Raw genomic sequence first — 12865 nt, 5'->3', positions numbered from 1 at the left:
TGGTGACCAGACCCTATAACTTGTAACCTCAAGCAATAAGCAGTGACTACATTCAAACTAACATCTCCACCTGGACTCTTCACTCTACCATCCACCAAACTTAGTCCCTTTAGATATCATTGCTGGCTCAGATGAGATCTAAATTTTTCACTTTCATTTCCAGTATTTACTCAGTTGGCCATACACAGGCATTACTGGCCCTCTACATATGAATCTCACTTCCCTTGTCCCTCAGGGATAGCACACTCAGGCTGTAAGAGAAATGATCACTAGAACAGCAGCTCCATAGAGGCAACAATTAAAACTTAAGAATGGACTAATGGTTGCTCTAAGTGGCTCATTCTTATTTTGAAGTATGGGCTTTTTCTTTTCCATCTCCTAAAGCCCACATTTTTTGAATTTTTATTAGTCTTGGGGTACTCAATTGGCTCTTCTTAGTCACTTCCTCCTCCTTACCAACCCATGTTTAAAAATACAAAAAAGATGATCAACCTAACCAGCAATCCAAAAAAGGCAAATTAAAACAATGAGAGATTTTTTTTTACCCATCCAGTTGACAGAGTGGTTTTGGCATTGTGGCAAAGTCTAGTAAGGTAATCTTTCATACTCACTGTTCAACGGGCTGAAAGTTACAGCAACCCTTTGGGAGCAATTTGGCAGTATGTATGAAGAGATATTGTAAACATCTCATCTTTTGATGCAGAACTTTCACTGACGGAATTAGTGTGAATAGAGAGTCACAGATTCTTCCCTTCCCTCAGATGCCTGAGCTCCTCTTAGACCGATAGAGTGAACCTTCCAGCCTTTGCTTGTATAGAAGTTCTTTATCTCCTTGGTCACACCCCTGAAGGACTTTCAAATACAATATACTGTAGAAGTCTCTGCATTTATGATCTCTTCTTATACTGCTTCTTACTGTACCCTGTCCATGAGGTGCTAACACAAGTAGACCAAGTTAGTGTTAGCATCTGATCATATAAAAAAGTATTATGATCTTGCTTCATGCTGTTAATTTGATGATGCAAATAAACCTATGTAAGATTTTCTAAGTTCCTACTGAGACCATGATATCATTCTCATAAATTAATTGTATCATAGACATATTTTGGCATGTATAATTTTCTATGATATAAATGGGCATTTCATTTTGTTGAGAGGACATGACTTCTTATTAATAAATCTTATAATTTAGCTTGGCAGTAAATCCAGATCCAGACCAGTAAAGCCAAGGAATGATAATTAGGTCTTGGCTGTGTTAGTTATTGAGACTATGAATAAAAAGTTCCCTAAAAGTCCTCTCATGAGAAAGGAGAATCACTGCTATGACACTGTCATCTCTTTCTTGGGTCACTGTGCCTTTGTGTAGGAATGAAATGTTCCCTTTACAAATATATAATACACATATTAGAATAAACTTCATAACTTAAGTGCTTTTAGCATTCAAAAAGAGTAGATAGCAATTTGTGCCTCTGCTTAATTATTTTAGAGTATGTAAAAAGCACATAATAGAATCAATAGTTGCTATGCAACAAAGATGGCACATTTTAAAATAACCGTATATTTACCAATTGCCATAGATTTTTGTTTATTTCAAGTATTCTTTGATGTGAAGAAAATAAATTATTGTGTATGGTGAACATTTAAAATTGGTTCCAAGTTAACAGTGTTGTTACTTTTCAGTTAAAACTTTTGTAATTAAGAAATTTCCTGTAGCCAGAGTGCTGACATTAAGTGATAGTCATGTATTGACTATTACTTTGTAGTGCAATAAGCAAATTCCAACCAAATATTTTCTTAGATTATTACTAAGATATCATCACATCTAGGAACATTTTAGAATTGTATTACCCTTGACCTCATTTTAAATAGTACATAAAGCATTTGAAACCCAATATTTTATGACAAGTTCATCCCTGTACATTTTGTTATTTTATAAGCGATCCTTTTAAATTTCATTCGTAGTACACTAAAACACATTAGGAATTATTCAGCCATTTGGCTCGTCTATTTTGAAGAAGAACTTGATATAACCCAATAGTTAAAACAAACAAACAAACAGAACCTTACCTCCTGGCTGAGCAACTGGATTAATAGTGAAAACCCAAGGGAGGGGGGTAGTTTACCTCAAGAAGTAGGCAATTCCAGCATCAAAGGAGGCAAACCAAAAAAATATCAAGTTCTTCAAATAGAAGAGCCAAATGGCTGAATAATTCCTAATGTGTTTTTGTGTACTATTAATGAAATTTAAAAGGATCGCTTATAAAATAACAAAATGTACAGGGATGAACTTGTCATAAAAATATCAGTTTTCATTTATGCGTTATAAATATATGACTAAAAACAATAGTGAGAGCACACTTTAATTTTTAAAATTATACCGTGTAATTTTCAAAATTGAATTAATGAAATCATAAAATTTTAGATCTGGAATAGCCTGCAAATATCATATGACTTAAACCTTTAATCAGGATAATAAAAATAGTCTCCATTAATTAGAGTGTTTACTATATGCTAGGCCTGGTGCTCGATGCTTTCCATAAATGTAATTTTAATTATTATAAAATTATTATTCCCATTTGCACATGGAAAAAAAATAAGGCTCAGAGAATTTATGTAAGTTGCCAAGGTTATATAGCCAGGAAATGAGAACCGATACAAACCTGGGCAGGGTGGGGGGTGAGAGCTAAATACAAAATGCAAAAACTTCTGCATTTGACCTATATGAACTAACAGGAACCAGATTTACCCTCCCTCCTAAACAAGTAAACCATTGGGAAAAAGATAGAAAACAATGGTTTGAAGACACTAGATATCAAATAATGATTCTTATAGATGAGAGACAAATGAGGTGAATTCTGTGATTGCCCAGACTTCGTTCCTTGAAAGAAATTTAAGGCCACAATACAGGAAGTGTGAATCTAGGTAGTTTGGCAGATTCTTTGAGTTGAGAAGACCTGAGAGATCAAGGTGGCTAGAATTCACAGGGTAGTGTTCTCAGGGGAAAGCTGCACACAGAAATAATGCTGGAGATCTACGAAGAGTTCCCATAAAGTATATGCATGGTTAATGCGTATGTGTGGGGAAACTACTCAAAGGCAGAGAAAGACCCATGAAAAGACTAAAGGGGAGTACCAAATGCTCACACATGGCCAGACTGGAAAACTTACAATTTATAGGGCACTGGGTAAAGTTCTCAGAAGAGTTTTGCATCAGCATTAAGGAAAAATTAGCCCTAGACTAAATGCTGAGCTGATCCTGCCTAACAATTTTCAAAGGAAGAACTAAAAAACTCACGGTGATTCCAATAAACTTAACTGCATCCCACAACAGAGTTCAATAATATTCATAGGAATACAGAAATATTCAGCATCTAATGAGGTAAAATTTACAATGCCTGGCATTCAATCAAAAGTTGCCATTCAAAACAAAACAAAACAAACAAACAAAACAGGAAAACTCATAATGAGAAAAAAATCAATTAATAAAAACTGACTTAGAAAAGGCACAGGTATCAGAATTAGCAGACAAAGACATTAAAACAGTTATGATAACAGGATTCCATTTGTCCAAAATCTGGGGGAAAAATTGATCATGTTAAGTAGAGATATGGGAGATATAAAAAAGATCTAAAATGAACCTCTAGAGATGAAAAGAACAATATCTAAGATGAAAAGTACACTAGATGGGATTAATATCAGATTAGACCTTTCAAAAGAAAAGTTTAGTGAAATTGAACACACAGCAATTGAAACAAAAATAGAAAACTCAAAACAAACAAACAAGAACATCAGGGAGCTATGAGACAAATTTAAATGGACTAATATATGCATATTTCGAATCCCCAAAGGACAAGAAAGAGAAGAAAGGACAGAAAAAATATTTGAAGAAATAATGGCTGAAAAATTTAAGAGTTAATGAAAACTATAAACCCACACATGCAAGAAGCTCGACAAACCTCAAGCACACCAAGGAACATTATAATCTAATTGCTCAAAATAGTGATAAAAAGAAAATCTTAAAAACAACCAGAGAATAATAGACATATTATATAGAGAGGAACAAAGGTGAGGATGACAGCAGTTTTTTCATCAAAGACAATATAAGCAAGAGGAAGGTGGGATTGAAAGTACTGGAAGAATGAGGGGCCTGGGGGTACATGCTGCCAATCTAGAATTCCAAACAAAGTGAAAATATCTTTCAAATATGAGGATGAAATAGACTTTCAGAAATGAAAAAGCTGAGCAAATATATCACCAGCACACCCACACTATGAGAAATGTTAAAAGAAGGCCTTTGGTCAAAAGAAAAATTATACCACATGGAAATATGGATCCACACAAAGGAATGTAGTATATCAGAAACGGTATTGATGGCAGATTGGACCTTCTAATGTGGATAAATATAGGAGTCTTTTAATTATATGAATTTCTTTAAAATATAATTAACTTTGAAACAAAAATATTAACAACCTTATGTGAGAGTTATAACACGTAGAAGCAACATATATTACAAAAATAACACAATGTCTAAGAAGGGAAAATGGAAGTATACTGTTGTGAGATTCTTAATTCAATACATGACATGATACATCACTAGAAGATAGACTGCATTAAGTTAAAGATGTATTCTATAAATTCTAAAGCAACCACAGAAATAGAAAAAGAATTATAGCTAACAAACCAGCAAAGGAAATAAAATTGAATTAAAAAAAAAAAAAACAACCTTAAGTCAGAAGAAGACAAAAAAAAAAAAAAAAAAAAGGAAAAGGAAAAGAGATGAGATGGGCCAAATAGCATATAACAAAATAGATTTAAAGCTAATCATATCAATAATCAAGTTAAATGTAAGTCATCTAAACTGGGAGCAAACTTTTTCTAAAAAGGACTGGTTAATAAATATCTTTGCTTTGTGGGGCATAGGCTGTCTGTTGTGACCACTCAACTCTGCCCATTGTTGCTTAAAAACAGCCATAGACAATATACAAATGAATGGGCATGGCTGAATTTAGTCTGTGGGCCATAGTTTGCAGAGCCCTGGCCTAACTATCCCCATTAAATGATAGGATTGTCACGTTTGATAAAAATGCAAGACTCTACTGTATTTTCCCTCCAACAAAATACACTTTAATACAAAGAAATGTCTTAACAAGTAAGTTAAAATAAAGGATGCATAACACAAATAAAATATATGCTAACACAAATCAAAAGAAAGCTAGAACTATGTTTATATTTATGTATCTGCTTATATTTATGTATATTACATATATGTAAATATATGTATTATATTTATGAAGTAAATTTCAAAGCAAAGATATTAGAATATTTTGAATGTTAGCAGGGATTATGAAATTGATTTCATATTATTAAAGAGATCATCAGTTCACCAAGAGGACATAATAATCCCAGATATTTATTCACCTAATAATTTTTAAATTAATTTTAAAATTAAGAAAAATTTGACAGAACAGCAAGGAGAATAGACAAATCCAAAATTAGATAAGAGATGTCAATGATAGCCCTCTCTCAATAATAATTGATCTAAAAATATCTAGAAAATTAGTAAAGATATATAGTATGTAAAGTAGTATAATAATTTTTATAATTATTTATTTTTAAGAGATATATTGAACAACACTTTTAATAAACATGACCTAATTGATTTTTATAAAATTCTCCACTTAACAACAGAATACATATTCTTCTCCAGTGCACATAGGGCATTTATTAAAATAGATCATATTCTGGAGCATAAATAACTCTCAGTAACTTTAAAAAGATTCAAAACATACAAAGTATTTTTTCTGACCACAGTGGAATTAAATTAGAATTTATTAACAAAAAGTTATCTGGAAAGATCACCAAATATTTCAAAACTAAATAAATACCAAGTCCATTCCCTTTATCACTACGCTATGTAGATGTGTGGGGAGACAGGCTACATGGAAAAACAAAACATGCTGAACCATGGGGTCTACCAGAAATAAATAAGTGTGCATACCTCTCCACCTTTGTAGTAGCTCTATGATCTTGGTGATGGTTCTTAACCTCTCTGAATCTATTTTGTAACCTAGATAGTGGGAATAATAATTATTATGTTATTATTATTATATGTTGTAAGAATTAAATGAGCTAATATAAGTAGCCATCCTACCTTGTATTGGTGCTAAGAGAATATTCCCTCCTTTCATCCTGAGTTTACAGTTTCTGACAGGGCTTCAATAGATATTCTATTCTTTAGCATTGTTTTTTTACTGCAAAGTCTGGGTATTTGAATAATCATCTACTTTTACAATATATTTATTCAGTAGTCAGTTCATAAATAATGAATTATTAGTTTTCAACCAGCCTTTGTTTTAACTTTTAGAACATAGTAAAATTTATTTATAGGAGATATATTTTTAAAAATTATGTAGATACATCAAATATAAACAAATGACCTAATTTCTACTTTGGCATCTGAAATTCCCTTGCTTTTATAGGGATTGTCAGTAATGAGTGATTATGTTACAATATGCTATTTGGCTCCATTGACGGAAAATTATCTCAGAATCAACCACAAATAACTCACTTGGAAAATAGTGAAAAGATGGTATTTTGAACATCAGTATTAGACACAGGTGTTATACTAATAATGCATATCAACACAAATACAAAAGGAATTTAAAAACAACATACTCAGAATGGAATCATCGGGAAGCCCCTGGAATCATCAGGAAGCCTTCACCAAGGAGATAGAGTTTGAGCTAACGGGGGATATGGATAAATAAAAAGCAGAAAAATTCAAACCTGTAATGTGTACACAGATAGCAATTTATTTTCTTTGTGTAACTCTTGAGCTCATATATTACTCATGCTTTTGTTTTATTTTATTTTTTTTATATAATTTATTGTCAAATTGGTTTCCATACAACACCCAGTGCTTATCCCAACAGGTGCCCTCCTCAATGCCCATCACCCACTTTCCCCTCTCCCCCACCCCCATCAACCCTCAGTTTGTTCTCAGTATTTAAGAGTCTCCTATGGTTTGCCTCCTTCCTTCTCTGTAACTTTTTTTTCCCTCTTCCCCTCCCCCTCTGGCCTTCTGTTAATTTTCTCAGGATCCACATATGAGTGAAAACATATGGTATCTGTCTTTCTCTGACTGACTTATTTCACTTAGCATAATACTCTCCAGTTCCATCCATGTTGCTACAAATGGCCAGATCTCATTGCCAAGTAGTATTCCATTGTATATATAAACCACATCTTCTTTATCCATTCGTAAGTTGATGGACATTTAGGCTCTTCCCATAATTTGGCTATTGTTGAAAGTGCTGCTATAAACATTGGGGTGCAAGTGCCCCTACGCATCAGCACTCCTGTATCCCTTGAGTGAATCCCCAGCAGTGCTATTGTTTTAGAAATCAGAATTTCCCCGTGATTATGAAAATTACTATTAGTTATTATATAAAGTAGTTTGTATTTTATATAAGCACCATCACCAAATTCATTTATTTTGTATAAGCATAAGTTCTTTCATCGAAGAGATTTTATTTATTTATTTATTTATTTATTTATTTATTTATTTTCATCTAGGATATTTTAATTTTTTTAATGTTTATTATTTTTGAGAGAGAGAGAGAGAGAGAGAGAAAAAGAGAGACAGAGATAGAGCATGAGTGGGGAGAGGGCAGAGTGAGAGGAAGACACAGAATCTGAAACAGGCTCCAGGCTCTGAGCTGTCAGCACAGAGCCTGATGTGGGGCCTGAACTCAGGCACAGTGAGATCATGACCTGAGCTGAAGTGTGACACTCAACCGACTGAGCCACCCAGGCACCTCTCATCTAGGATATTTTAAACAGCTTCTATCATATGTAAAAAATATAAACGTGATAATTTGGCATGAATTCATCTTCTCAATGACAATATACTGGCTTAAGAAAATCCTTGTGTTTGTGGGCTTCTCATTTTGTTCAAACTATTCAGATTATGAAGGAACCAATAGTATCATCTCTGTATGCTACAGGGTCAACACTTTCAGATGGCCTTGAAGCTTCCTTAAACGTTTAGAAATCCCTCCTGAAGCTCGTCACTGTGCTTCTCTTTCTCTGGTTGTGCAAACTAAAAGTCAAATCAGTGATAGTAAAATCACTCTGCTCTCTTCTATCTTCATGCTCTTTCTTTCCCTTCTTCCTTTCTCTCTCCCTCTCTCTCTCTTTCTCTTTACCTATAAGTATTCATTCCAAGGAATAGTTCAGGAGCAAGAAGATCTCCCTGCTACCTGCCTCAGAACAGAACATTCTACTCATTCAATCCACCAGCTGCCTTCTTTTCTTCCCTGAGTACTTAATGCTCCATCTTCATCAAGGGACTCTACTGGTTTCCTAAATGACCTCTTCCCCATAATTAATTTAAATAATTTTTTTAAAAGTCCTTCTAAAGTCTTTCTGTCATCTAATTCGTAGTTTGTCCTGTCCCACCTAGTCTGGATATCTTTTTGTTCTCTTAATTTGAGCAATCAGTCCTTATTTTGAAAGATGTCTTTTTGTCCTAAAATAACAATTCAACTCTACCAATTAGCCACACAAGGAATTTTTTGAACACTTGCTATTTTAGTACCTTGGCACACATTTTTCTTCAGCTTCTCAAAACGTGTTTATTTAGTTGTTTTTTTTTTTTTAATAGTATCAAGGCATCTTGTGAGCTATTAACTCTTAAAGTTACACCTTGCAAGTTTTTCAAATGTTTTGCACTTGATATCCTCCTTTCATGTGCTCTTGACTCATCTATTCCAACATGGTTGGAGCACGGGGCTGTGATCAAATGGGGAAAGTGAAAGTCAGGTTGGAGAAGTTCAGGGCTGCCATAAACAGTGTTTGCCTTGTGCCCAGCACAGTAGTACAGGCCAAGGGAGAGAAGAGAGCTGGAATCCAGCCAGTGCTCTGCTCACCAAGTGCTCTGCTCAGCATGAGGCTGTGTTCCTCTGAGGAAGGGGTGCTTTGTCAATTCACAAAAAAGTGTTGCATGGGCTGGTGGTGGCCCAGTGGAAAATCATGTATAGGAGTTTTGATTTTATAGTAATGCATTGAGAAACCACTAAAAGGGAATAAAATAATCCAGTTTATAGTTTGTAAAGAACACCCTGCTGTGTGTGTCATAGATTGGAGAGAGGCAGGAGTGGCAGTAAGGAAGCCAGCGAAGAGATGATAGTGGCCAGAACTAGAGCGTCGGGAGTGGAAATGAAAAGAAATGAATGAATTCAAGGCATCTTTTGGAGGTGAACAGGACTTGGTGTCGAGTTAGGTGTGAAAGATAAAAATGATGCCCCAGTTACTGACCTGCATAACTAGATGGATTGTGGTTACTGTGTTCGGACTGGGGAAGAAACGGGGGCAGGGGGAGACAGTTGTATTAAGGTTTCTGCTTCAGATGGCCCTTTGTAGCAACGTGGATGGAACTAGAGAGTGTGATGCTAAGTGAAATAAGCCATACAGAGAAAGACAGATACCATATGGTTTCACTCTTATGTGGATCCTGAGAAACTTAACAGAAACCCATGGGGGAGGGGAAGGAAAAATAAAAGGTTAGAGTGGGAGAGAGCCAAAGCATAAGAGACTCTTAAAAACTGAGAACAAACTGAGGGTTGATGGGGGGTGGGGGGGGAGGTAGGTGATGGGTATTGAAGAGGGCATCTTTTGGGATGAGCACTGGGTGTTGTATGGAAACCAATTTGAGAATAAATTTGATATATTAAAAAAAAAGGTTTCTGCTTCAGTTTGAGACACCTCTGGTATATCTCATTGAGATATTGGCTAGCAGGAGGCAGGTAGATGTAAGTACCTGGAATTCAGAAAAACATCTGTTCTTTTTTTGAGAGACTCTGAGGCTTTCCTTGTCTTTAGAAGTGTGAACACAACACAAATGAGCAATTCTATCATGTTCCTAAATGATCCTTAGCATCCTTTTCCCCAAACAACCCACAAACTTACTTTGAGAGAACCAGAATAACTCCTTGCATTGAGTATAAACATAATTATTTTTCCTTAAAGGAAATGCTCAGCCCTCTAACCAGTGCAATAAACTCAACTGACCCCACACTGGGGCTAGTCTTCTATCTGCATTTTATTTAATTTAAAGGACTTTCTGTTAACTTTCTTAGCAAATTTTCTGTTTCCTGGTACCCGAGTTTCAGTATTTCCCTGAGAAATTCATGTTGACCTCTGTCTTCCTTGTATAGTGGTCTGAATCACAGAGTCACAGTAAGTCAGATTTGGCAGTTTTTCTCCCAAGTTATCTGGCATTTACTCCTTCTAAGAATTTATAATCATGGCACAATGTAAATCTAGAGCCAGCCTGTCACTGGGATTCTCTAATCTCACTAGATGAACGACTAGGCCAGAATGACTCCAGTACTCATAGATTTGTTCTCTCTCTTGCTCCAGTAGGCAGAGCCAAAACCAATGGTTAAAAACCACAGGAAGAGAGATGTTGGCTCAACTAAAGGAAAAACTGCCTAATGCTTAGTGCTGTCTGAAAATGGAAATGCTTGCTGGGAAGGAGTGAGTTATGGTTTCTAGGGGTGTTGAGGCACAGAGCAGACAATGGTTAGTGTAGATTCTGTGATAAAGATTGAAGGGTCACAGCACAGGAGTAATCTTCACTGACTATTTAATCCCTGCTCATGCTAGAACTTTACACAGATGTTTTGTCCCATTTAATCTTCATAATGATTCCCAAGGGAACTGGTTGTAACTCCACCAGGAGAGGTTACAGTCACAATTTAAGATTATACAGCTAGAAAGTGGCAGAGCCAAGGGTTTAGAGCCAGGATTTAAACTCAGTTCCATCTGAATCCAAAACCCTTGCTGATTCTTTCCACAATTCATGGAAGCTTGAGAAATGGAACCAGGGGATTTCTACAGTCCCTTCCAGTGCTATGGTTCTATCTGGGTCCAATATGGATACAGTCATCACTGACTTGACTGTGTTTTACCTTAATCATCCTTCTGGCCTCAGTCACATTAAAATGATAATCTGTGACTCCAGAACTTTCTGGGGTCTCATCAAGAAAAGATCATTTAAAAACTCAACATTTCTATTTTATATCTCCTCTGAGCTTTCAGTAGACCTCAGTCTGAAGGGATCAAAATCTTTTTATTTTTTTCTTATAGGGTTTCTGGCAAGGACTGGGTTTATAATACAAAGGTACAGAACACTAAGCTTTAGTATTTCTGAAAACTGTCAGAATATATTGTTTTAACTTCTCTACTCATTTTAAAAGCTTAGAAGGTCTTAGAAGATCTTGAAATATTTGACCCAAGGTCATTTTTTTTTTCTGGGTTAAGTTCTGAGTCAGATTCTTTTTAAATATTAGAATTAAAAAATTCAATTAATGAAACAATTAATATTAGAATTAAAAATTGTTTAATTAAAGTCTGAAAATAAGCTTAATTTCCTTATCTTAAAGTCAAATGGTTTTAAATGTGTGGTAAATACTATTTTCTAGATTGAAGCTGAACTTGCCAAGGAAAGAGCCCAGCATTTAGTTGAGTTTGAGGAGCAAGCTCTGCTTTTTAAAGCAGAAGCTAAACTGGAACTTGATATTGAAAAGGAAAAACATCAAGAAATAATCTATAAATATAAGAAAGAACAAGAGGAACTAAAAATGAAGGTCTGTCATTATGATGTTCATTATTATCTAATGGGTTTCAAACTATAGATGTTGGTTATTTCCTTGTAAGAACACTGTACAATATTTATAACTCAAGTAGCTTTCCTCATAGTCTCTGTGCCTTGGTTTTAGCTACATGGGTAGAATGGTTTGGCTATTTTCCAGAATAAGTAGCTGAAATAAATCATATCAGCATACAATAAACTTATTTTTTAGGCAGCATAAATTTATAACTAATAATTAGCATGACTAAATATTCCAACACTTCAAATATCCAACATAAAATGATAAGGAGATGTTTTACGTAATTAATATTTTCCCAACAACTAAAGCCTATCTCCTTTAATTGCAAATATTTTCAATTCTAGACATTTTGAATGAAGGGAAATATTTAAAAATGTAATCTACCTCCATAATTTCTGAAACAGTGTGTGCTAAACATAATTTTTTTGAAGATTTTATTTTTAAGTAACCTCTACACCTAGTGTGGTGCTTGAACTCATAATCTCACATCAAGAGTCTCATCTTTTCTGACTGAGCCATCCAGGTGCCCCCTAAACATAATTTAAGGTTTTGTTAAGGTTGTCCTGTTATTATAAGACCTGAGCACCATATATATATACATGTGTTTGTGTATATACGTATGTGTTCGTGTGTATGTATATGTGTGTGTATATTAACCAAGACCCAGTGGGGAAACCATACATTGAATAAACTCATTAACAGTCTGTGTAAATTAGGCATCAAATGAGACTTGATGGCCTCTACTTCAGTGAACAGGAGATATGGTACAGCCTTTTCAAGAGCACTGTGAACAATAGGCAGGGCCAGCTACGTGAGTATATGACAAGTCCAGTGTCACAGGGCCCACACTCAGAAATGCCTCATACCTCTTGGGTTTAATGCTCTCCAAATGTTGTCTTGAAACTCTTAATAACTTTATCTTTGAATTTGTGTTTTGTAAGTGAAATCCTGTTGGGACAATGGTGCACTTGAGAGATTCCAAGCTGATAGCTGAAAGCTTAGAATCTCAGCTCACCCAAGTTTCTACCTCTCCTATACTAGTTTTCTTCCAGAAGAAGCCTATTAAGGCAGGCCCCGACTTGCCAAGAGTTATAGTTTTTTAAAAGAAGTCATAAATCCAGATTTTCTAATTGAATTCTCTTGATTTGTAAATGCTGACTCCCATTTTGAAAAAATCAAAACATATTTGTG

General features: G+C 35.0%; 1 protein-coding gene across 9 annotated transcripts in view; it reads left to right on the top strand.

The window, feature by feature from the left end:
• Positions 1-12865, top strand: part of LEKR1 (leucine, glutamate and lysine rich 1) — a 225113-nt gene that overhangs the window by 154927 nt on the left and 57321 nt on the right. For 8 of the 9 annotated variants that reach the window (XR_006718601.1, XR_006718604.1, XR_006718600.1 and 5 more), the window contains one exon: positions 11486-11650. The exons of the other annotated variant lie outside the window; for it this stretch is intronic. Coding sequence is in view for 3 of the 8 variants with exons in the window: in XM_045503163.1 (XP_045359119.1) it covers positions 11486-11650 (165 nt within the window). In the remaining 5 variants the exon portion in view is untranslated. The remainder of the gene's footprint in view (positions 1-11485; positions 11651-12865) is intronic. 9 annotated transcript variants of the gene reach the window in all.

This window comes from Leopardus geoffroyi, chromosome C2 (genome assembly GCF_018350155.1).
Source record: "Leopardus geoffroyi isolate Oge1 chromosome C2, O.geoffroyi_Oge1_pat1.0, whole genome shotgun sequence".
NCBI lineage: Eukaryota > Metazoa > Chordata > Mammalia > Carnivora > Felidae > Leopardus > Leopardus geoffroyi.
This window is presented reverse-complemented; position numbering and strand designations above follow the sequence as displayed.